We start from the raw sequence: 21399 nt of genomic DNA on the forward strand, positions 1-21399 counted from the left end.
GCTGCATCGATCAGAGCCGTGACCTTTTTCCACAGAAGACTTAGTCATTCTATGAAAAAGCACAGATTTCATAGAGCAGAGCCAAAACCAAGTAAGAACAGCGTGACAGTGAGCCAAAGTGTACAAAACCAGGAGCCTGAAACTGAAGCAGCTAAATGGAATTCAGCCATAATTAATTAAATTTTTTACACCTGTGATTTTCCAAGTGTGACATCTCAAAATGTCCCAAATTGATTGAAATGTGTTGCTGGCATCCAATTCAGAGTAAGTATCTATTTATTTTAAAAATCAATTAAGTTGATGAGGTGAAACATTAAAAGGACTGTTTTCAATTCAGTATAAGTCCAAAATAATTACCAAATGCTCACATTCTGTTTTATTTATGTTTTTTGACCACTGGTATCATGACAGCAGTTTATAAACCTCCAGGAAACTGAAGTTGTTCAAACGATGTTGAATACTGAAGGGGTATCTTACAGCTCAATTGTACATGCACATACTATCTTATTTATATATATTTCTTCAGTGTGATACCTTTGTTTAGCTTCCTGTGTTAAATGTCTCCCATTTGAGTCATTTGTATCTGTACATTGTATACTTAAAACTGGGGTCGACTTCCTCGTATGTATTGTAACATATTTGGCTAATAAAGTTGATTCTGGTTGATTCATCTGACTAACCAGTGGGCAGATGAATGTTGAGACTGCAAGTATGGCAAACTTTTTTTGGAGTAACTCTGCTCTCAAATTTTAAGTAGCTTCTTTTTATATATCCTAAACTCTAGAAGGAGAAGGTTGTTTGGTGCCTTTCAGGGAACATTCAGGAAGTTCTTTACTTGTTAAGGGGACTGTTAAGACCACAACAAAACCAACTGGTTTACCTTGTGACCTGCAACATAAAAAAAAGGACACCATACCCGAGAATACATAAACTAAACTAACAAACAAAGCCACGAAGACGGGACTACCAGATATCCATCCTCAAAAGAAAACAACTCAGGACACCAACTGAGGCAAGAGACACTCAAACGGTCAGGGCTGCTTGGTCGGTAGAAGAAGACACCACCCTCCCTTAAATATGGGGCCAGGCTAAGTGCCTGATGAGCAGCACCTGAGAGAAGGGAAGAAAGTGGAGGAGGAGCAAACACAGGAGAGGGTAACAGGGACCATTATAAGAGAACATATAAAACATAATGCTGATCCTGTCCCTGACTCTTCCCACAGCTACACCTCTTCATGTGCAGTATACTTCACCAGTTACACCAGGGAGAAAATTAAACGTATTTTCTCACCCATCTGACCACTCCCACTCCCTGAAGATGCTGCAACAGAGATAATTTTCTTTCACCTCTGCTTCTTCGCCCAAACTGTACAAACCTACACTTTTTTATTAGCTGCCCACCTGCCAGCCTGTACCAAGTTAACCCTACGCATCTTGTCCTGTTAATTTATGTTGTTGGCTGTGTTCACGTTCGCTGTTACATATGTTTAATTTTACAAATGTCTGAGCAATTTATTTTATGTGTAATTAGATAGAGTCCTCTGGGCCGGGCTGCGTGCCAATGAAATGACAGGGACTTGAAAATATGATGCTAAATGTAAGATTAATGGATTCAATTTGTCTTTCCACTGTTATTATGAGGGATCGAAAGACATTAACTGCAGAGAGTGCAGTTGCTGTTGTGTCTTCATCATTTATACTAAAGAAAATATGAATTGATTGTAACAATTTGTATGCAAGGCGGCACAAAGAGTTGTATTTAAAGGCCTGATATTTACAGAAAATAATGTTGCTTTTTCCATCAGCATAACAGAGAGAAGGGTTTAGCCAAAACAAATTAACTTGGATATAATTCAAAATGTCAGTGGACTCAGTTTTTAAATTTTTACCGCTTAAAATAATCTCTGTTTAAATGATCTTTTCCAGCCCCTGGCTGAGGGTAAGCCTCTCGCAGGCCGTGAGTTTACTGCGTGTGGTTGTGCAGCATTTTGAATGAAAAGCCCTGTGTCATCAGTATTACCGAGATGTGCGCAGCGCTTTAACAGTTTTGTATTTTCAGCAGATTCCCTAAAACACAAAACTCATCCTCTGTGATTGGTCGTGGCTCAGCACGCTCCATTGTTCCATCAGCCCGTTTGTTCGCTTGGTTTCCTGCACACAAACAAAACTTTCCTGCCACTCTGGGCAATATCGGGCTCCTGTGTGCTTTGACAACCCGAAATATTGGAATCTCTGACTTTTTCTGCAGGAAAAAAGATAAAGGTAGGTCATTCATATTTAAAATTGATGAGTAAATGTATACCTGTTTAATATTTTGATATTTAAAAATAGATCGTAGTTTCTTTAAAATAGTTTCTTTTAATTTTTCAACACATAAATATAATTTTAAGTCACTTTAAAAATTCTTGAACCCATAGAAGCCATGTTTTTATGAAAATATAGACGTGTTGTGCACCACTTTACACACTTTTACCTAAAGTTAGGCATGTTTGGTATCTTTGGAAAACTGGTGGTCTTTAAAAGAATTTAAAGCAAAAACACGTGTTTTTAAAGATAGACAACCTCTCAGTCTGTCAGTATTAGAGGTTAATGACTTGTCACACTGAGCTTTACTGTCCCTGTGACACCCTGCTGAATGCATTTAGATATTGTTTTATTCATATCCAGTGTCTCTCCATGCTCTGTAACAGGAAGTCCCTGCTATAATTGGTATCGAAGCGGCCCGTTGACCTGCTCTTCTTTCTCTCCCTGTGTGTCAGTCAGTGTTTTTTGGCAGGATGTACAGCTTCATGGGAGGTGGGTTGTTCTGCGCCGGAGTGGGGAACATACTCCTCATTGTCTCCACGGCAACTGACTACTGGATGCAGTATCGTCACTCCAGCAATTACATGCACCAGGGCCTGTGGCGGTACTGTGTGCCCGGGAAATGCATGACACACACAGACAGCATCGGTAAGACTATCCGGGCGGGTGACTTCCACACAAGGCAGCGCCTCATTTATATGTATTAGTCTGCTGACAATCAGGCCGTGACCTCGCCACTAACACTGATGAGCACTGGGGTTACAGTAGTTCCCTGTTGGGCTTTAAATATGGCTGAGACTCAAGTGTGAGGAAGATGGAAATGTAAGATTTTCTTTATCTAAATCAAAGCACACGCAACAAGAAATTGTGATAACCTGAGGTGTTTAAAAAACTAATTTAAAAACTAAATTTCATGCGCACCAGTGCAACACTAGTCACACCCTGGAGCCCCGATTCTGAATTCCTTGTTCAGTTCTGTCCTGGCTTACAATTTCTTTGTTTCCTCTCACCCACAGCCTACTGGGACGCCACCCGGGCCTTCATGATCCTCTCCCTGCTGGCTTGTTTCATCGGCATCGTGATCGGTGTCATGGCCTTCATCCACTACTCCTCCTTTGACGGGTTTGACAAGACTTTTGCAGCCGGCATCCTCTTCTTCATCTCCTGTGAGCTCCTCATCTGTTCACATACACAAGCCGCTCTCATACGTTAAAGACCTTCATCACTTTTGTTCTGATCTCTTGTGCAGGCTTCTTTGTGTTGCTGGCCATGGCTGTCTACACAGGAGTGACAGTGAACTACTACGGTAAACGCTATGGCAGCTGGCGGTTCTCCTGGTCCTATATAATGGGCTGGGTGGCGGTGGTGCTCACATTCTTCTCAGGTATGCATCTCGTCACGTCAACAAATAGGCGTGTCTCATTCTCATGTTCACAATCTTAATAATCGGATTGTTCTCTTCCAGGTATCTTCTACATGTGTGCCTACCGGATGCACGAATGCCCAAGAAACTCTAACTCACGCTGACCTGCCAAAGACATCAACAAACACACATACATACATCAGCATTGGTCCATAATTTATGGCCGAGAGGAACCAATCAATACCCCTATGAACCTTCCAAATACTTTGTGTTAACCTTCATGAATAAGCAAAATAAATGAGAAAAAAGACTGTTGTCTGTATTGTCTCTCTACATTTATGAAAAGTGAATAAAATACAGGATAGAAGAGGTGCGCAAGGATTGGAGCTGATATAGCCTCTTGTATTTGGGAGTCTGTTGGGAAAACCGAGACAGAATGACGTGTGTTTAATAGTGATCAACATCTTCGTCTAGAGGGTAAAACGTCTGTGACACATATAATTACTCAAGATTGTATAAGTGTAGTAATCAGCTGAATGTGTAGTTACATTTATAAATCAACAGCTATCTGACAGAAAAAGATTTACGTAACGACAAACTACTAAAAACAGGATAAATGATGATGTTAGAAATGACCTGAACTCATCATAACAGTGATGTTGTCACACTGTAACACCTAAAGTCGATTTTATAATAATAATAATAATATCTGTTATAATCAAAGTAATAAAAAGACGAGCAATGAGTCAATTCTCAATAGAATCTTTTATTTACTCTCATTTTGCAAGTGCTGAGTAATACTGACCATTTTGGCACTTTAATCACCTCAGAAGGAACAGCACACTGTGGTAATGCAAACATTAACTGGTTTAACTGAACGCAAAACAGCCCCCTGAAAAGACAGCCTCCCAGAAAAGCCACAGTCGAGGAGTTGGCTTAAGCGTGGCATAGAAAAAACATCAAAGCAATCCCAAAACAATCGTAGTTAATGCTTCTGTGTATAAAATGTGATATTTTGACTGTGAACACCCCTTACACCAACCTCAAAAGAGGAAAGAGAACAAGCTTGAGCAGGTTTGGTTTAGTTTAGTCGACCTCCTCGATGGTGGGGCCGGAGGACGCTCCTCCTCCAGGAGCAGCGCCACCTCCGGGGAAGCCCCCTGGCATTCCTCCCGGCACCCCGCCTGTACTCTGGTACAGCTTGGTCATGATTGGGCTGCACAGCTTCTCCAACTCCTTCTGCTGGTGCTCAAACTCCTCTTTTTCTGCAGACTGAGAAAAGAAAGAAAGAAAGAAAGAAAGAAAGAAAGAAGGGGAATTTAAGCATCGATCAGATGCCAGTCTGACAATTATTTTAACAGTTGTGGTACGAAAGTTTAAGGAGTTTTAAGGAGTATAATTCTGATTCAAACCTGGTTTCTATCCAGCCAGCTGATGACCTCTTTGCACTTGTCCACAATCTTTTGTCGGTCCTCGTCGCTGATCTTTCCCTTCAGCTTTTCGTCCTCCACGGTGGACTTCATATTGAAGGCGTAAGACTCCAGACCGTTCTTGGCAGCCACCTTGTCTCTCTGCACATCATCCTCCGCCTTGTACTTCTCCGCTTCCTGGACCATACGCTCGATGTCCTCCTTGCTCAAGCGGCCTGATGGATTTTAATTCAAATAAACATGAGGCTGAGTACCAAAATTTCACAATTAAGCTACATCGTTAAAGTTCTTCTTCAGGTTACCTTTGTCATTGGTGATGGTGATCTTGTTCTCCTTTCCAGTGCTCTTGTCAACTGCAGACACATTCATGATGCCGTTGGCGTCGATGTCAAAGGTCACCTCAATCTGAGGAACCCCGCGGGGTGCAGGGGGGATCCCAATCAGCTCAAATTTCCCCAGAAGGTTGTTGTCTTTGGTCATGGCCCTTTCACCCTCAAACACCTAAAGATTTAACATCAGATCAACCCATCAATGAAGATTTATTTGAAATTCTCTAGAGTAATTATTTTCAAAGATGGTGGTCGTACCTGAATGAGCACACCAGGCTGGTTGTCTGAGTAGGTGGTAAAAGTCTGGGTCTGCTTTGTGGGGATAGTGGTGTTCCTCTTGATGAGAACAGTCATGACTCCCCCAGCAGTCTCAATGCCAAGAGACAAGGGGGTCACGTCCAGCAGCAGCAGGTCTTGCACATTTTCAGATTTGTCGCCTGACAGGATGGCTGCCTGGACAGCTGCAGAACATATCAGTGGATTTTGAGTTTTGTCAGTGTGTTTAAATATCCTGTGATTTTTTTTTGCACTCTTTATTTCATTGTATGCTGGGCTTACAATGACAATAAAGCCATTCTGATTCTGATTTATGAGCGCATGGCTTAATTTATGGACATTAAGAGGATTATACCTGCACCGTAGGCCACTGCCTCATCAGGGTTAATGCTCTTATTGAGTTCCTTTCCATTGAAGAAGTCCTGCAGCAGCTTCTGGATCTTGGGGATACGAGTGGAACCTCCCACCAGGACAATGTCGTGAATTTGAGCTTTGTCCATCTTGGCGTCACGGAGGCTCTTCTCCACAGGCTCCAGGGTTCCTCGGAACAGGTCTGCGTTCAGCTCCTCAAAGCGCGCCCTGGTGATGGAGGTGTAGAAATCAGTTCCCTCATGCAGAGAATCGATTTCGATGCTGGCCTGAGTGCTGGACGACAGAGTACGCTTGGCCCTCTCGCAGGCCGTGCGCAGGCGACGCACCGCCCTCTTGCTGTCGCTGATGTCTTTCTTGTACTTGCGCTTGAACTCGGAGATGAAGTGGTTGACCATGCGGTTATCGAAGTCTTCTCCTCCCAAGTGTGTGTCGCCTGCAGTGGACTTTACCTCAAAGATGCCATCTTCAATAGTCAGGATGGAGACGTCGAAGGTGCCACCTCCCAGGTCAAAGATGAGGACGTTCCTCTCAGCTCCAACCTGCAATTTAAATAATTTAAATTAATTACAGCAGGCACTTATACAGGGCTTCTTAGTATCTCACATAAAAGTCTACATTATCTTAGAGATTCAGATTAAACTATACTATCACAGATGGAAAACTTTCTTAAACAGGTAGGTGAGACTGCCTACTACAGTAAACTCTGTCAAAACTCTGTTAAAACTAAAAACTGGATCTTGTAGCCTAAACTATTAAATGTACCTTTTTGTCCAGGCCATAAGCGATAGCAGCAGCTGTCGGTTCATTGATGATACGAAGAACATGTAGCCCAGAAATGGTCCCTGCGTCTTTGGTGGCCTGGCGCTGAGAGTCGTTGAAGTAGGCAGGCACTGTCACTACAGCATCAGTTACAGTCTGCAACAAGGAAAAGGTGGAAATTTAAATTTTAACATTAAATGTACAGTTGTTATCATACTAAATTAAACCACGAATCACAGATCCCTAGTCTATTTAAACAACACTCGAACTAGGAGGGTTGTATTTAAAACTGTTAGCAGAAGACATAGCAGCCAAAAAATGTGTGTATTTTTAATGCAAATCTCCTCTCCTAATAGAAACAAATAAAAGTGTACCTTCCCCAGGTACGCCTCTGCAATCTCCTTCATTTTAATCAGCACCATGGAGGAGATCTCCTCTGGGTAGAAGCTCTTGGTTTCGCCCTTGTACTCCACTTTGACTTTGGGACGTGAACCCTCACCAATGACTGTAAATGGCCAGTGCTTCATGTCTGACTGGACAACGGCGTCATCAAAGCGACGTCCAATGAGACGTTTCGCATCTGAAGGACGACAAAAGACACAGTAAGTAACCTGAAACATCACAGTCAACTGATCATACTTGACTAGAGAAATGTTTCATACCGAATACAGTGTTGGTGGGGTTCATCGCCACCTGATTCTTGGCTGCATCCCCAATAAGCCTCTCGGTGTCAGTGAAGGCAACATAACTGGGTGTGGTCCTGTTTCCCTGGTCATTGGCAATGATCTCAACTTTGCCGTGCTGAAACACTCCTACACAGGAGTAGGTAGTGCCCAGATCAATGCCGATTGCTGGTCCCTTAGACATGGTTCCTGAAAACATGAGAATCAGCTGTGTATCATATATTGACACAACACTGAACATCTGTGTGAAAATATGACAGATGAGTAACTGGAGCCCTTGTAAGCACTCGGGGGGCTACCATGATATACATTAGTAGTATGGGGTAATGATGCTATTACCAGAGACTGAGCAACGCAAACAGAAGTGGAAACAAACTGCCTGTGAAGTGAAGGTCCACAGCACCTGTTTTCAAGCCTCCTATGTTTGACAGCTTGGAAACGGCCGCCTTTATTATGGCAACAACAGACAACATGGATGAGTGGGTCTTTAACTCAGGAGCAGGTTTACTGTCACCGGATAAACAGACTGAACTGCCATTTTGATGAATTTTATTATCATAAGGCTGAAATATTAGTTGTTTAATTGTTTAAAAGCTGAGTCATTTTAAAACAACGTCAAACTGTTGTACTGATATTGACAGTAAAATGATTGTAATTGTGTTTGAGGTAAAACAAGCAGCTAAAATATGTAAACTTGGCCTCTAGACAGTACTTAGTGCTATTTTATTTACTGATATTTATACTAAATCTGGTTTGTAATGTTTCAGAGGTTGAACTAGAGCTGGGTTCACTACTTATCTCAAATATTTGTAGAGCGAGACTCATTCCTGGTTTTACTCAGTAACAAAGTTATCAAGATGACTCAGCAAGCAGTAGCTTTTTCAAACAGGCCTCATGTTTGCTGTTGCTACAGTATCAGAGCATCAGTATACTGTAATGTTAGCCAAATGTTAAGCCACAAGGGATGTCATTACAACCAACCAAGGCAGACGCTCACATGCTAGGGAGCTCCTCTGCATTGCAGGGGGAGTGATGTGCTCCAGTGTCTCAAGTAAATCCAAAGTCATTTTCTATTGGGCAAGTCAAGTTACAGGTTGTGTCAATCCAAGTCAAGTTGAATCAGTCTTACCTGCAGTATCTGGTCTTTATAAAGAGTAGTAAGTACTGGTAGTATAAGTACCTCTCAAATAATGATATTATCGACCATTTATCTAACCTGTTCAAAAAGTTTGACAAAGAATTGTTCTTTTGTTATTTTTTTATTCAGTGAGATAAATATAATCAAGAACTTTAAAAATGTTTTCTTAACTTCTTCTCGATAAAAAAAAAAAATCCCTCCCCATCACTCTGAAAGAACGAGACTCTGACACACAGACCGCAAAAAACTAAAATGAAAACATAAAATTGACACGAGTCATCATGTCTTAAGTCTAATGCAGTTTTTCCATTACATCTGCCGCATTTCCACCAAAACTGGGCTACCTGCTTGAAGGTGTGCCTTGAACCAATGGCGCGCTTGTCCCGATCCCCACAGTACAATCAAAGAATAACCGCTAACAAAGTGGCTCTGTTAATTCAGTCACAAACACGTTTTTATTAACTACAACAATAAAAGTCCCTGTTATTAACTCATTTAAAAAAATTTATTATGAAGCAGCAGCATTACAGGAAATGTGTTTTCATCAGCAGTAACTAAACATGACTCCTGAAACAGCTGAAAGTGAACACGACAAAACAGTAAAAAAAACAGCAGATGTTTCAAAGTACAAACAAGACGAGACTCAGTTAGAAAGCTACCAAAGTACTGAGAGCTGATTGCAGACTTTTAAAAATGCTGTTCTCTCAGGTTTCCTGCACAGACATGAGATGAGTATTGATTTAAGGGGAGACGGGCGCTTGTTACGGGTTGGCTGCAGTCGCCAGATGTCACTGCGACCCGCTTGGAGGCGGGGCAGGGCGGGGCAGGCCTGGCTTGGCCCTACTCCAGAGCTGGTCCATCGCCAGCAGGGCTCGGCTCAAAAGTGCCAGTGGAAAAACGGCGCAAGTCAAGTCTCAAGTCATTTATAGTCTAGTTGCAAGTCATCAACACAGTGACTCAAGGCAAATCGCGTCCAAGTCACAATGACTCAAGTCCACATCTCTGGATTCAAGTAGGAAAATGTGAATTTGAGCTGAAACAATAACTCATATAAACCATTGAAAAACAAGCCAAAACACTTATTTTCTCAGTCTTTGGTGTTTTAAAAAAGAAAAAAGACATTTGAAGGTATCAATTTGGGCTCTAGGAGCCTGTAATGAGCTTGTTTTAATTATATTGTATTGTTGCTTACAATATAGCAGGAGTGCTTTCAGTCTTTTGTGAGCAGGTTTGTTGCATTTTTAATTTGCACACCTGAAACTAATGAGAAACATGCAAGTTCATGTTCTAGATAAGGTTACTACATTTAAACCTGCTCATACTACAGGAGTTGTTAATATTTGTTAAAAAGTCATGTGGTTTGGGGGTTAGACAGATGATTTTTTTAATGTCTGACAGCCACTGAGACATTACAGCAAGTTATGCTGCATCATTAGCTCTGCTGTAAACAGCAGCCTCGGGACATGAGGGCGTGTCCCTTCATATTTTAGGAGACTTTGAACTTTCTGGATTACTCCTTCACTTCCTTAACACACGGAAATGTGCAGAGCCATCCATTTTAGCAACTTTCAGCAACGCAGATCCTGAGCTGTCAGCAGCAGAGAGGACGCAGCTCGTTAGCATCATGTCATACCTGTTGTTAGCCACGTTACCCGACCAACTTTCTCATCACATGAACGTCAAGGCTAGCCTTCAACATGCGCAGTAACATTACAAAAAGTTCGCTTACAAGATGAATTAATTAGATAACCTGTGTGTAGCTGTATTTTAATAATAGCAGAAGGATGCTAAAAATGATAGCTAGCTTACATGTATAACATAAATTGAGCAGCCGTTGACGTTGATAACGTAAAAGAACGATAGACGCATTAACGTTAATTAGCTGATATAACACTCCCTGTAGTTGTTAGCAACCTCTCCCACCTGTTAAAGTCTGTATGAAACATGATTTTCCTAGTATACTCACCTCTGTTCAATCAGAATATGTCGTTTTATCGTATTGTGGTTAAATTAGCTGTTTTAATACCGCAGTCTGGCTTCACCAAAGGTCCTGGTCCCCACTGTCAGTGATGAGGGAGCGGCCGCGCCTCCTCAACAACACTCCCACTGAGAACGCTCTAGAACACGGGAGGAGCGGCGCTGGCCAATCAGCTGCCCGAAAAATCCCTGCCTCTGTAAATTGTCCAATCAGAAAAAAGATTCGCTGATTTCCTCATCAGTTGCTATCACGATTGTGGAATATTAGTAAATTACATCTGAGTGACTTCCAGCAATCTGACACTGGTTGAGTACAGTGATGGAGAAAGTGTTCAGATCTTTTAAAGGACTGATGCCACAAAATACACGAATATGATTGAAAAACGAGTAAGTATTATGTAAGTATTCTCAGGAAAATGTACCAATCCATCAGGAGTGCCATTTAGAGACTATACTCATTCAACACCCAAATCTAAATTTGCAGCAGCAGGCTGTGTATTGTATAAAATAATAGACTTTATTTATATAGCACCTTTAAAAACAGAGTTTACAAAGTGATTTGACAATCAAGCAAAAGCAGAAAACTCAGGAAAGACAATATTACAGAATAAACAGGCAACAGTCCAGCCAAACACAAGGAAGTCTAGTCTAAGGTGAATTTAAACAAGAGGGCAGAACAGAAAATGTTAAAAGTCAATATAAGTCATTACAAGTAAAAGGAATAAAAGTGATAAAACAGGTAATGAATGTATAAAATATGATGTCTCATTATTTTACAGTACAAAACAGTGTAAGGTGTTAAAATTGGCTTCATCTCGACCGACTACAAGAATACAATCCTGTGTAAAGTAATACTAATAATACTATTACTAGTGCATATACATGGCACTTTAAGAAGGGTCATTCTGCTGTATGTACTTCTTAAGCCAATGGCACAATGATCAAGCACATCCAAACAGTTGACAGGTCAAAAAGTTGACTCCAAAATGACTTCAAAATAAAGAGTGAATAGGATGTCAATTAGAGACAGTCCTAAAAGTGGCAAGATGGCTTCAAACACGCAAGAAATATCAGAAATATCATAAGAAAATCTGGAGCAAGCAGTGGTTATTAGACAACATATTAGTTAGTGTCATGATGGATCTGGTTTTGTGATCTTCACTTGAGTTGCACCACAGCATTTCTACAGGCTGCTGGAAAAGGTTACACATAAGCCGTTAATAACTAATTACAGGGACTGGGGAGCGTCTGATTGTCTCTTTGAGACGTTTGGCAATAGGTGAGAACCAGTTAGGCTTGGGCTTAGTCAGGTCTAATGTGACATTTATGACATTTGTTGGGGTCTGTACTAAACACACATGTTTTCTTCCAAGAGAGAGCATGAGTTGTAGGCCAGGACGTCTCTGCAGCACTATAGTACAGTACTTCATTGTAATGTTGTTTTGTCACACATTTCTCTAAAACAAATCTTGCACTTTGCCATGTTGTAATTTTGGCAATATTTATTTTAATTGTGCAACCCTAATCAGGTCACAGTCCAAATGCAAAACAAACATGTAGGCCATATGAATGATTATCCATGTCATTTATCCATTTGAAAGCATGGCAAAGTGGCCAAATTCAATCAAACAAGGAGAAACCAAGGATCGAACATGTAGAATCTGACCAAACTGAAGGAGAGACAGCCATGGCACACAAAACAAACACCTGTGATTATTAAGTTAAGTAAATACGTTTTTAAAAACACATGACCTTCATGATAATGAAGTAGTCTACAGCGTGGTATTGAAAGCAGGAGTACTTCTTCCACCACTGAAGAGTTCAAGTGAAAGTTGACTCTGAGAAATAAAAAAATGAAAGCTTAACCACACCTATAAATGCCAGGTTAAAACACAGTGAGTCATTTTAGAAGCATGAAGTGCACTGAAATGTGGGCTCACACCACACAGTCTGCCGTGCAACACCAAATATTCATGTGAAAATGATATAAGAAGACAAATGATTTCTTTCAAAAAAAAGAACAAATGGGTCACAGATCCTCAGGTTTTATAACAAATCCAGGGATTGGTTTTCAATGAAGGAGTTGTGTCCTGATGTGACTTTTTTAAAAAAGGGCTCCTATTACCGGCATGACATGTTATGATACCGTTCGGGTGTTACATGTGTTTAATAGTGTGGCTCAGCATACGGGATGGTCTTTCACATTCAATAGCTGTCGTTGTGAAGAAATCTATTGTAAGTTTAAACAAAACAAATTCAATACTTTGCAGTTAATTTGACCCTGCGACACAACAAAGAAAGGAAAAATAAGATCTGAATGGATGGATCTAAAAAATGTCATAAAAGCTAAATATACATGCTTTCTAATAGTCTGAATAGAATAAAATAAAAGTAAATGTCATTGACAGCAAAATAACAGAAAACACTGTTATTTATTTTAAAGCATTGTGACATTAAAACCATTCATTTAGCAAATGTCACATTCATTTTCAGCCAGCAGGTGTGAATGTGAAAAGATCAGTAATGCACTGACTCAGTTTCTGTCAAGCCTGCACATGCTAAGGCTCAAACCAAGTGCAGACAACTCCTCATTGTTCAGAGTGGGATTATAAACATGACCAAAAAAGGCAGTTCTCATGAAATATTTGGGCGTTCACCGTGGCGTTGGGTTATGTAATTTATGTTGTTATTTGCTGTGAAGATCCCAAGAGATCCTTGTATATCACAGTGCCTTTAGAGTCACAAGCCTTTAGAGACCAGACACCTGTCCTCTGAGACTTGCGTGACCACCATTCATGCTCCAATGTAAACATTCCTCACATGTCTGCGAGTCACATTGATGGACACATGAGCGTGTCATGTGCAGGGGGCCTGCCATTGTTGCTGCCTGTAAGGTGTAAGAGGACGAAGTGTTAAGTGCGTGTTGATAAAGGAGAACTCAGTCATTATCCAAACACCCTGTGAGTCTAACGGGGCATACAGATGTTTGCTGTTCTGTGCTGGTGATAAAGCACGAACCAAGATCGCTTTTTCTTCATGGTATTTTCTTTGTTGCTGTCCAGGGGAAAAACCTATATCACCTATATCCACTTATTTGCTTCTGGAGCTTTCAGTTGCAACCCATGGTCTTCATCCAGAGGAGGCCACTCACTGTGGTTGGTGAAAACTGCTGCCTGCTGTGACCAAAAACAGATCTACCTTTCAGACACAAGTATGGGATTTATTGTTCATAAGTAAATATTGATCATCATCAGTGGAATTCATTAAAATTTTTGGGGTCAAAACCAGTACTGATATTGATATTTGTGAGTTAAAAAAATGATTATGTGTTGATTAATATGACAAGAGTTTCTTATAGGAGTCATTTGACATGCAGTCACTGATTTGTTTGGCCACGTGGGGGCAGTGCGAAGAACTTGAAGAAAAGACCATTGAGCCTTCAAGATGTACTGAGGATGTTTCATGGTTGAAAATACTGTAAACTTGTCGGTCCTCTCTAAATGACAGTATACAAGTATGATGGCACTGTTTCTATATGACAGACTGTCTACCTGTCAGTCTCTGTTGTTAACTGACCAGATGATCAGGAACATATTAAGGTAAACGCATGAGTCAGCATGAGTTGGATTCCTACATGTGGGTGTGTACTGCAGGCCTTCTGCAGACACTAACAGTATCTGCTCCATTTTAATACAGAACATTTTTGCTTTTTAAACATGAATCTTGACCTAAATCTGCCTGTACCACGTTAGAATTGTTATTCCCTAAGGGTGCCCACATTTACTGCCTTGTGGTCCAAGTTCTGAAGCAATGTGCCCCCAGTATCACTGATGGCATAGCTTGCAGACAATTGCTTGTTTAGACGACAAAAGAGAGATTAAAACTGGCATTTGACATTGGATACGTCTAGTAATCTAACAGGCACCTTTTTCAGACTGTATCCTCTCGCTGTATTGTGGCGCTGTACTTTAGGGACCCTAGTTACTCAGGAGTCGTTTTCATGTCATGATGCTGCACAAAAGACTTTGTGAGTCTCTCAGATAGGTGTGTCTTTTATTCACTAACTGTACAAAACAGCACTGAAATTTTCTATTTTACAGTTCACAGCCTTGGGCCATAACAAAGACTGATCCATTACAAAACTTGCACTCGGAAGAACAATAAGGAGACTCTTATCACATAAAAAGATCTCAAAAGAGAACACTTGTGATCAGATCACTAATCCTGCTCTTTCACAGGCCTGTGAGAATCAAAACATTGATTACGTGTATGCATTATGGTTTCCTATGCAACAGTCTCCCTGCCCATACCCAAGACAGCAATAAAGTGTTTTCCATTGCATAACATCATTACCAGCCATTAAATTTTCATTATCATACATATAAAGTAAGATTGTGAGATGACTGCTAATGCATTACTGGAAGTTTAAAGGTGCACTCTGTAGCTTTGGACATTTTAATCAGAAGAGAAAGATCTTTATTGACTGATTTTTTATATACCTAAACAAACTAAATAAACAAACTTTCTTCATTTTCATAACTGAATAAACAATAAACAAACTGACTTTAAAGGACAACACAATTTCATACTGTTTTACTTTGTTTATATGTGGCGGACCCTGCCACTTTTCTAGCTTCAAACAGTGAGCTGGGACCTTATTTTCCTCTGAGAACAGCTTGTTTATTTAGCTTTAGAAAAAAAGTTTGTATCATTACCTCATTAACATTGTAAATATCAAAATTCTGAGTTTGAATTTCTTCTACAAAACTACACAGTGCCCCTTTAAAGATAACTGCTGTTGATGTCAGTCTGACGGCCATCTCTAAACTATGGATTACATGATTTATCTTTTAAATTTGAAACACAAAGTGCTGATAACCCACAGGGTAACACACACTAAATTACCCACTTCCCTTTAAGTGCATTCAAGAAACAAATGATTAGTTCAAAATGCTCTAAGTTATCAGAGAGCTCATTCATCTCTCAAGGAAAAGCACCCAGTTTCAATATCTGGCTTTAAATAACAGGCGGACCAGCTGGCAGCTCCTGTAGCGGAGTTTTCTGCTTGACCTGATTGAGCCAAAATAAATTCTCCCTGCTGAGATCAATACCCATTACACATTAATAATACAACCAGGCTGCACACATATGGCATGAAGATTGATCACTCCAGACCAACAAATAAAACCAAAAACAGGCTGCTTATCTTTGAAAACACACTTTTTTTTTGCAACTTTTTATAAATATTCCATCTCTTGAAAGGTATTTCAATGTCTTCATTTGACTCCAGAAAGTGTGGCGAATGAGTTCAGATCAATAGATTGAGCTTGTTTTATGAATGTCTTCAATTAAACAACAACGTAATACAAATCAGATTGAGAAATCTTCATCTATGATAACTGTTTCCACTGAGGGACAAATGATATATGAAGCCCCAGTCTACTATTTCCTTACAGGCAAATATCACTTACATGTGTATACACAGAAACAAACACTAAAGAGAGCAGGTAACACCAGGGAAAACCTGTAAAAAGAGCTGGTTGTGTCTTCAAGAGGCTCCAAAATCTACTAATCATTATATAGAGAATGTGAACGGGAGTTGGCATATTGAACAGTGTAGAAAAAACAAGATTGTTCTTTGGTGTTGAAATGTTATTTAAATTCAAAATGTATGGACAGTGAAATATTCAAAAAAATGAAGATGTTAAAGGGACAGTTCATGTTACATGTTATTGTCAGAGGCGCTCCCTTACACGCCCCTGTGGGGGGGCGACAGTATAAAAAAAGAGATCTGGTGAATGATAGCGGGACACAAAATGAAGACTTACAGGTGAGTCCCTACAACTTTATCATCTCTTTTTCCTCGTAGTTTACTACGTTAAGCTATAAATATTCTTTTTACATAAATGAATGATTTACTTTTATATTTGAAGTGCAATAATTTTATTATTATTACTATGATTATTGTTATTATTATTATTATTATGATTTTTCTTACTATATCAACAGTGGAAGTTTCAAAAATGCAGTTTACAAATACAGTTATCTGGATTCCCTGGGTCCTTAAATCACAGTTGACATATGAGATATAATTTGAGGGTCTTTATCTGTTCAGTAGTGCCAGATTATTTAAAATTTTCATGAAGGATATATTAATAAGGAGGCACAGCTTGTATTTCATCAAGAAAAATGTCTTTCAAAGATGCAACCAAACTGAATAATGTTCGTACTTCAGCTGAACATAATGCCCAGGACCTTCCCTTTTCTTTCAAGTGACTGCTCACTGTAAGTTGCATAATGGGTGAAGGAACTCTTTACCTTTGTGGGCTTTTCCCTCATGTACAGTAAAGGATGATCTGTCGTCTTTGACGTAAAAAAAAATGGCCGTTTTTGAAAAGTTTTCTCTTTCCTCTTGAAAGAAGACGACAGATTCTTTAGTTTCTATTGTTTTGCTGTTTTCTCACAGGTCCACACTCAGAACAATGAAGCTGGTCATCCTTGTGTGCCAGCTTGGCCTCATTTTGAGGACAGAGGCTCAGATACCAGCACCCTGCATTACAAGCCTAACGAACAGACCTCCAGGTTTGTGCCATTTCTTTTTCTTTCTTTTTTTTTTACATGCTCTTCAGTTATTTTCACTTTTCCACTTCTGTTGATTTACGTCCTCTGTTTTTAAAAATCTCTTCCAGAAAACTCGGACATGGCTGTGGTCTGTGGCACACAGTATATGGACCTGAGCATCTACATTTGCCCAATGTACCAGGCTCTTTACAATGAGTCTCTCATGGTCGTCAATAATGAGTACAGCAAACCTGAGTGTTTCGGGGTGGCTGACTGGAACGCGGACCCACCAGTCTTGAAATTCAGATTCCCGATAAATGAAAGTTCTATCATATCCTGCAACAACAACTTTAGGGTATACTTCACAACAGATTTACCTTCTTTGTAGATCAATTTAGGCACTTTATAAAGATATTCCAGTACATAAGGATGTTAGAATAGCACCAGATCTTTAGTCCCTGGTGGTAAAAGTTGCTTTGATTGGATCTTGACTTTCTGCATCAAAGAATGAATCTGACATCTAATTTAAACTGATTCCAGTAACATACGTGTTTCTTTTTGAATAGATAATCGATGATGTTGGGAGCGGACTTTTTGCTGACTTCTCAAATGTGCAGTACGTCAACATCTCTGGCACTGTTACCTCCATGGACCCCTCTGCAGGTACGATCACCTACCGCCCGCAGATCCTGTACAAGTTCTCCTGCCGATACCCGATGCAGTATCTCCTGAACAACACCAAACTTGGCGTGTGAGTATGACACCTACACTGCATGTGAAATCAGCAGGACTCAGCTACATCATGAATCACCGAGGTTTTTAATGCACAATATTAATTTTATTTTGATTGTACACAGATCTGGTGTGAATCTTGCCATACGAGACAACAATGGGAGCTTCATCAGCACACTGAGTATGCGACTCTACAGTGTAAGACCTGCTCTAGCTTTCAGCATTGAACTGAGTCACTTTCTTAACATCTTATAATGTGATTTTGTTCTTACTTTTCCGTGCAACAGGACGATCAGTACAAAGAACGTCTTATTATCCCAGAAGAAGGACTCAACTTGAAGACCAAGATTTATGTTGCAGTTATGGCCACCAATTTAACAGAGAGGTATAAGTTGTGACAGTTTACAGTAACCCGTAAGTTACATTAGTAAGAAAAGACACTTAAAATTCACCTGTCTGGCCTCACAGGTTCAACGTGCTGCTGGACAGATGCTACGCAACAACGAGCCCATATCCCGTACGCAGCACCTTTTATGACCTTTTTGTGGGGTAAGTTACATATATTAATCACCACAGTGTATAATATCTCCCACTTACAGTGACACTCCATGCTAGCTCTTTGTGTTTCCCTACGTGAAGTCATGCTACCCATCTCTTTTTCACCCAAGGTGTACACGTGACCCACAAACTAAGGTGGAGGTCAATGGGGAGTCTCAGGTGGCACACTTCTCCTTCGAGGCCTTCAGATTCGTGGAGCACAAAAATCAGACAGTTTCCACTTTCTACCTGCACTGCATCACCCGACTGTGTGAGGTGTCCACGTGTAGCAGATTACTGCCTGTGAGTAGACGTCAAAAGAGTTCCTTGAAGAGTCCTATTATAACATTAAAGGAGACACATTATCCTAATTTTCAGGTCCATAATCTTAATTTGGGTTACTACTGGAATAGACTTAAATGCTTTAATGTTAAAAAAACACACATCACTTTTTTCATACTGCAGCACTGTATTCCCTCTCTGTCTGAAACGCTCTGTTTTAGCTCCTGTCTCTTTAAGGCCCCCCTCCTGAATACCCAGTCTGCTCTGATTGGTCAGCTCACACATGCCTGAGCCAGCACCGCTAACAACAACAGAGCATGTGTGCTAAATCAATTCTCAAGTGGCACACTAGCTGCGAGGCATTAATTATGCAAATGCATGGTGGTGACGTAGTGTGATGTCACAAAGTCACTGAATTAAAGGCGCGATTACTGACGAGGCGTTTCAGGAGAAGTGTCTCTGTGGGAGAGAGGAGCTTCTGTTGGTGTGGACCTTTTTAAATTCAAAGGTCTTTTAATGAAATGCATAGTCGGTCTCCTTTAAGATATCACAACTAGGTACTGTCAGAATTTTGATTGTCTTTCATTCATTTTAAACAGGACTGTAGCAGTAGCATTGGCAGGAGAAAGAGAGAGGTCCAGGAAGTGTCGGAAAATGCTACAATCAGCTCGCCTGCCATTAATGTGGGAAAACAGACTGCTGGTACGTCTTAATTATGATAATATGTCTTTACAACCTATCACAGTGACATAGTGAATAAAAATACAAATGCTAAAGTAATTGGAATTACCTGAAAATGTGCACATTTTTTATTTGCTTGGTTTTCCTCTTGAGGCACTTTGCTGATATTACCAAGGGCCATAATGACCATTTTTACCTCTATTATCTTCTCTTAAAGGAATATTTTGACACTTTAACAATTATTTGCTTTGTTGCCATGTTAGCTTAGCTTAGTATAAAGACTGGAAGCAGGACAACCACAAATTGGCATTTTTACACTTTTGTATTGATTAAACAAAGAGGAAGGGCTAATTTGTTCATTATTGAGCCGCTGGTGTGTGGATTTTTTTAACCTTTGGACAGAGCCAGGCTAGCTGTTTCCCCATGTTTCCAGTCTCTATGCTGAGCTAAGCTAACGGACAACATTTAGCATACACACATGAGAAACAACATTTGTTATTCCATGATAATGACATAAATAACAAATAATATTTAACTAGGAGGGAATGTTATATGTTTGACCCTGGATTGTTCAGGGCTTTCGTACAAAAGAGAGTCAAAGAGAATTAAATAACGCAAATTTAAAAAAGTGGGCATTCAAAAGTGATTTAAAAATGGTGAATCACTCATTTTAATGTAAAACTATTAATTTAATTCCCATTTTCCTTGTGTTAAAAAGTGAATCCTGTCAATTACTGACTTTAGTTTTTGCACAATTTTTCAGAGGATGCTCAGACTTTCTCGGCTTCTTATGGTAAGCATCTGCATTTTATGTGATGTTCTGAATGTACTGTTGAAATGAAGTGTAAAGAGCAGCAAATGTGTCTGTGATGGACTTCCTGGTCACTACGTGTTCAGTCAGTAACTAGTGACATTAGTTAATATACCCATGAAGCAATATATCATCTGATATCTTTTCGTCGTCGCTGCTCACACAGGTTTGCCATCTGAGACCAACTACAGCAGCCCGGTGGTGGCTGTGATCGTCTGCATCGTCGTCCTGGCTATTATCCTCGTCGCCATGGCAACTTACTTTATGTTGTACATCAGACGGAAAAAAGTGATCATTCAGTAACATCACCCGACAGAGTGGAGTCCCTCTACCAAACTTCCAGTTAAACTTCACCATCTACAAAGCATAGCAATTATAGCACACAGAGTCATGAAAGACAATAGTCAGACATATCATACTGTCATTCTACTATCTAGCTTTTCTGTTTCAAAGACAAAATTATAACAAGGTGGTCATTAACAACTTTATAATCAATCTGAATCACATAGTTTAAAGAGATGAGGGCACAGAATGTGTACAAAAATTGTGTATTATAATTAAGTGTGTGTTTTAATCCTGTTGTCAGAGTCCTATTGAAGTATTAAATTAATGCTTTTATTATTTGTAATTAGTCAGAGATGGTGTACATTTAAAATGTTTGCAATGACAATGATGGAAAAAGTACTTGTGCTTTATTCTTTCATAAAACGCACCATTAAAGCAAACATTAAAATACCGTCTGTCTCTTATTGTATGGCTGACTTAGAGAAAACTAACATTTTGGTTAAATGCTGATTATATTGTATATATTATATATACACACATATATATACATATATGATATAGAATATATATATATATATATATATATATATATATATGTCATACTTGAGTAAAAGTAAAGATATTGTGTTCACATATTGAGTGAAAGTCTTAAAGTATCTGATATTAAATGTACTTAAGTATCAAAAGCACAAATTATTCTTATATTGACATGTATGTATGCTTGATACTGTGGGTCATTGGATTGCCAATCTTTCTTTTATTCCAATTGATGATTAATTTAAAAATGCGTTACTTTGGCTCTGATGCGACATGCAGTCTGCAAAGTAACTCGTAACAAAGTTATCACATAAATGTTGTGGAGTAAAAAGTACAATATTT

The 21399-nt window shown here is 39.7% G+C and overlaps 3 protein-coding genes across 4 annotated transcripts; 2 read left to right on the forward strand and 1 right to left on the reverse strand.

Moving 5' to 3' along the window:
• The first annotated feature begins 35 nt into the window (after window positions 1–35).
• On the forward strand, window positions 36–3978 carry lim2.3 (lens intrinsic membrane protein 2.3). 2 transcript variants are annotated; one of them, XM_084351734.1, is made up of 6 exons: window positions 36–264; window positions 2060–2262; window positions 2760–2952; window positions 3321–3470; window positions 3554–3688; window positions 3770–3978. In XM_084351734.1, exons 3-6 carry the CDS (start codon window positions 2778–2780, stop codon window positions 3829–3831), a joined length of 522 nt encoding a protein of 173 aa, XP_084207860.1. In that variant the 5' UTR covers window positions 36–264; window positions 2060–2262; window positions 2760–2777; the 3' UTR covers window positions 3832–3978. The 2 variants fall into 2 exon arrangements, with proteins under 2 accessions (XP_084207860.1, XP_084207861.1); XM_084351735.1 differs by having other exon boundaries at window positions 2063–2262.
• Window positions 3979–4413: 435 nt separating this feature from the next.
• On the reverse strand, window positions 4414–10766 carry hspa8b (heat shock protein family A (Hsp70) member 8b). The gene is made up of 9 exons (XM_084351691.1): window positions 10621–10766; window positions 7496–7705; window positions 7208–7413; window positions 6837–6989; window positions 6058–6613; window positions 5685–5887; window positions 5400–5598; window positions 5080–5312; window positions 4414–4939 (listed from the first exon to the last, which is right to left on the reverse strand). The coding sequence occupies exons 2-9, from the start codon at window positions 7698–7700 to the stop codon at window positions 4754–4756; spliced, it is 1941 nt and encodes a 646-aa protein (XP_084207817.1). The 5' UTR covers window positions 7701–7705; window positions 10621–10766; the 3' UTR covers window positions 4414–4753.
• A 5681-nt stretch (window positions 10767–16447) lies between these two features.
• LOC311255766 (zona pellucida-like domain-containing protein 1) lies at window positions 16448–20538 on the forward strand (the record flags this gene model as incomplete). The annotated part of the gene is made up of 10 exons (XM_084350415.1): window positions 16448–16461; window positions 17098–17213; window positions 17321–17547; window positions 17759–17943; window positions 18050–18122; window positions 18212–18309; window positions 18393–18473; window positions 18593–18764; window positions 19343–19445; window positions 20402–20538. The coding sequence occupies 10 exons, from the start codon at window positions 16448–16450 to the stop codon at window positions 20536–20538; spliced, it is 1206 nt and encodes a 401-aa protein (XP_084206541.1).
• Window positions 20539–21399: the final 861 nt, after the last annotated feature.

The sequence above is a fragment of the Pagrus pagrus genome (assembly GCF_965226575.1).
Source record: "Pagrus pagrus genome assembly, chromosome: 4".
NCBI lineage: Eukaryota > Metazoa > Chordata > Actinopteri > Spariformes > Sparidae > Pagrus > Pagrus pagrus.

Excerpts from the sequence above, each read along its gene's own strand:
- lim2.3 (XM_084351734.1), top strand. The coding sequence starts at position 2,778 with ATGTACAGCTTCATGGGAGGTGGGTTGTTCTGCGCCGGAGTGGGGAAC. Across the intron at positions 3,471-3,553 it reads CATCCTCTTCTTCATCTCCT|GCTTCTTTGTGTTGCTGGCC; the intron begins GTGAGCTCCTCA and ends TCTCTTGTGCAG. Across the intron at positions 3,689-3,769 it reads GGTGCTCACATTCTTCTCAG|GTATCTTCTACATGTGTGCC; the intron begins GTATGCATCTCG and ends GTTCTCTTCCAG.
- hspa8b (XM_084351691.1), bottom strand. The coding sequence starts at position 7,700 with ATGTCTAAGGGACCAGCAATCGGCATTGATCTGGGCACTACCTACTCC. Across the intron at positions 5,888-6,057 it reads GGCAGTGGCCTACGGTGCAG|CTGTCCAGGCAGCCATCCTG; the intron begins GTATAATCCTCT and ends TATGTTCTGCAG. Across the intron at positions 4,940-5,079 it reads GCTGGCTGGATAGAAACCAG|TCTGCAGAAAAAGAGGAGTT; the intron begins GTTTGAATCAGA and ends TTCTTTTCTCAG.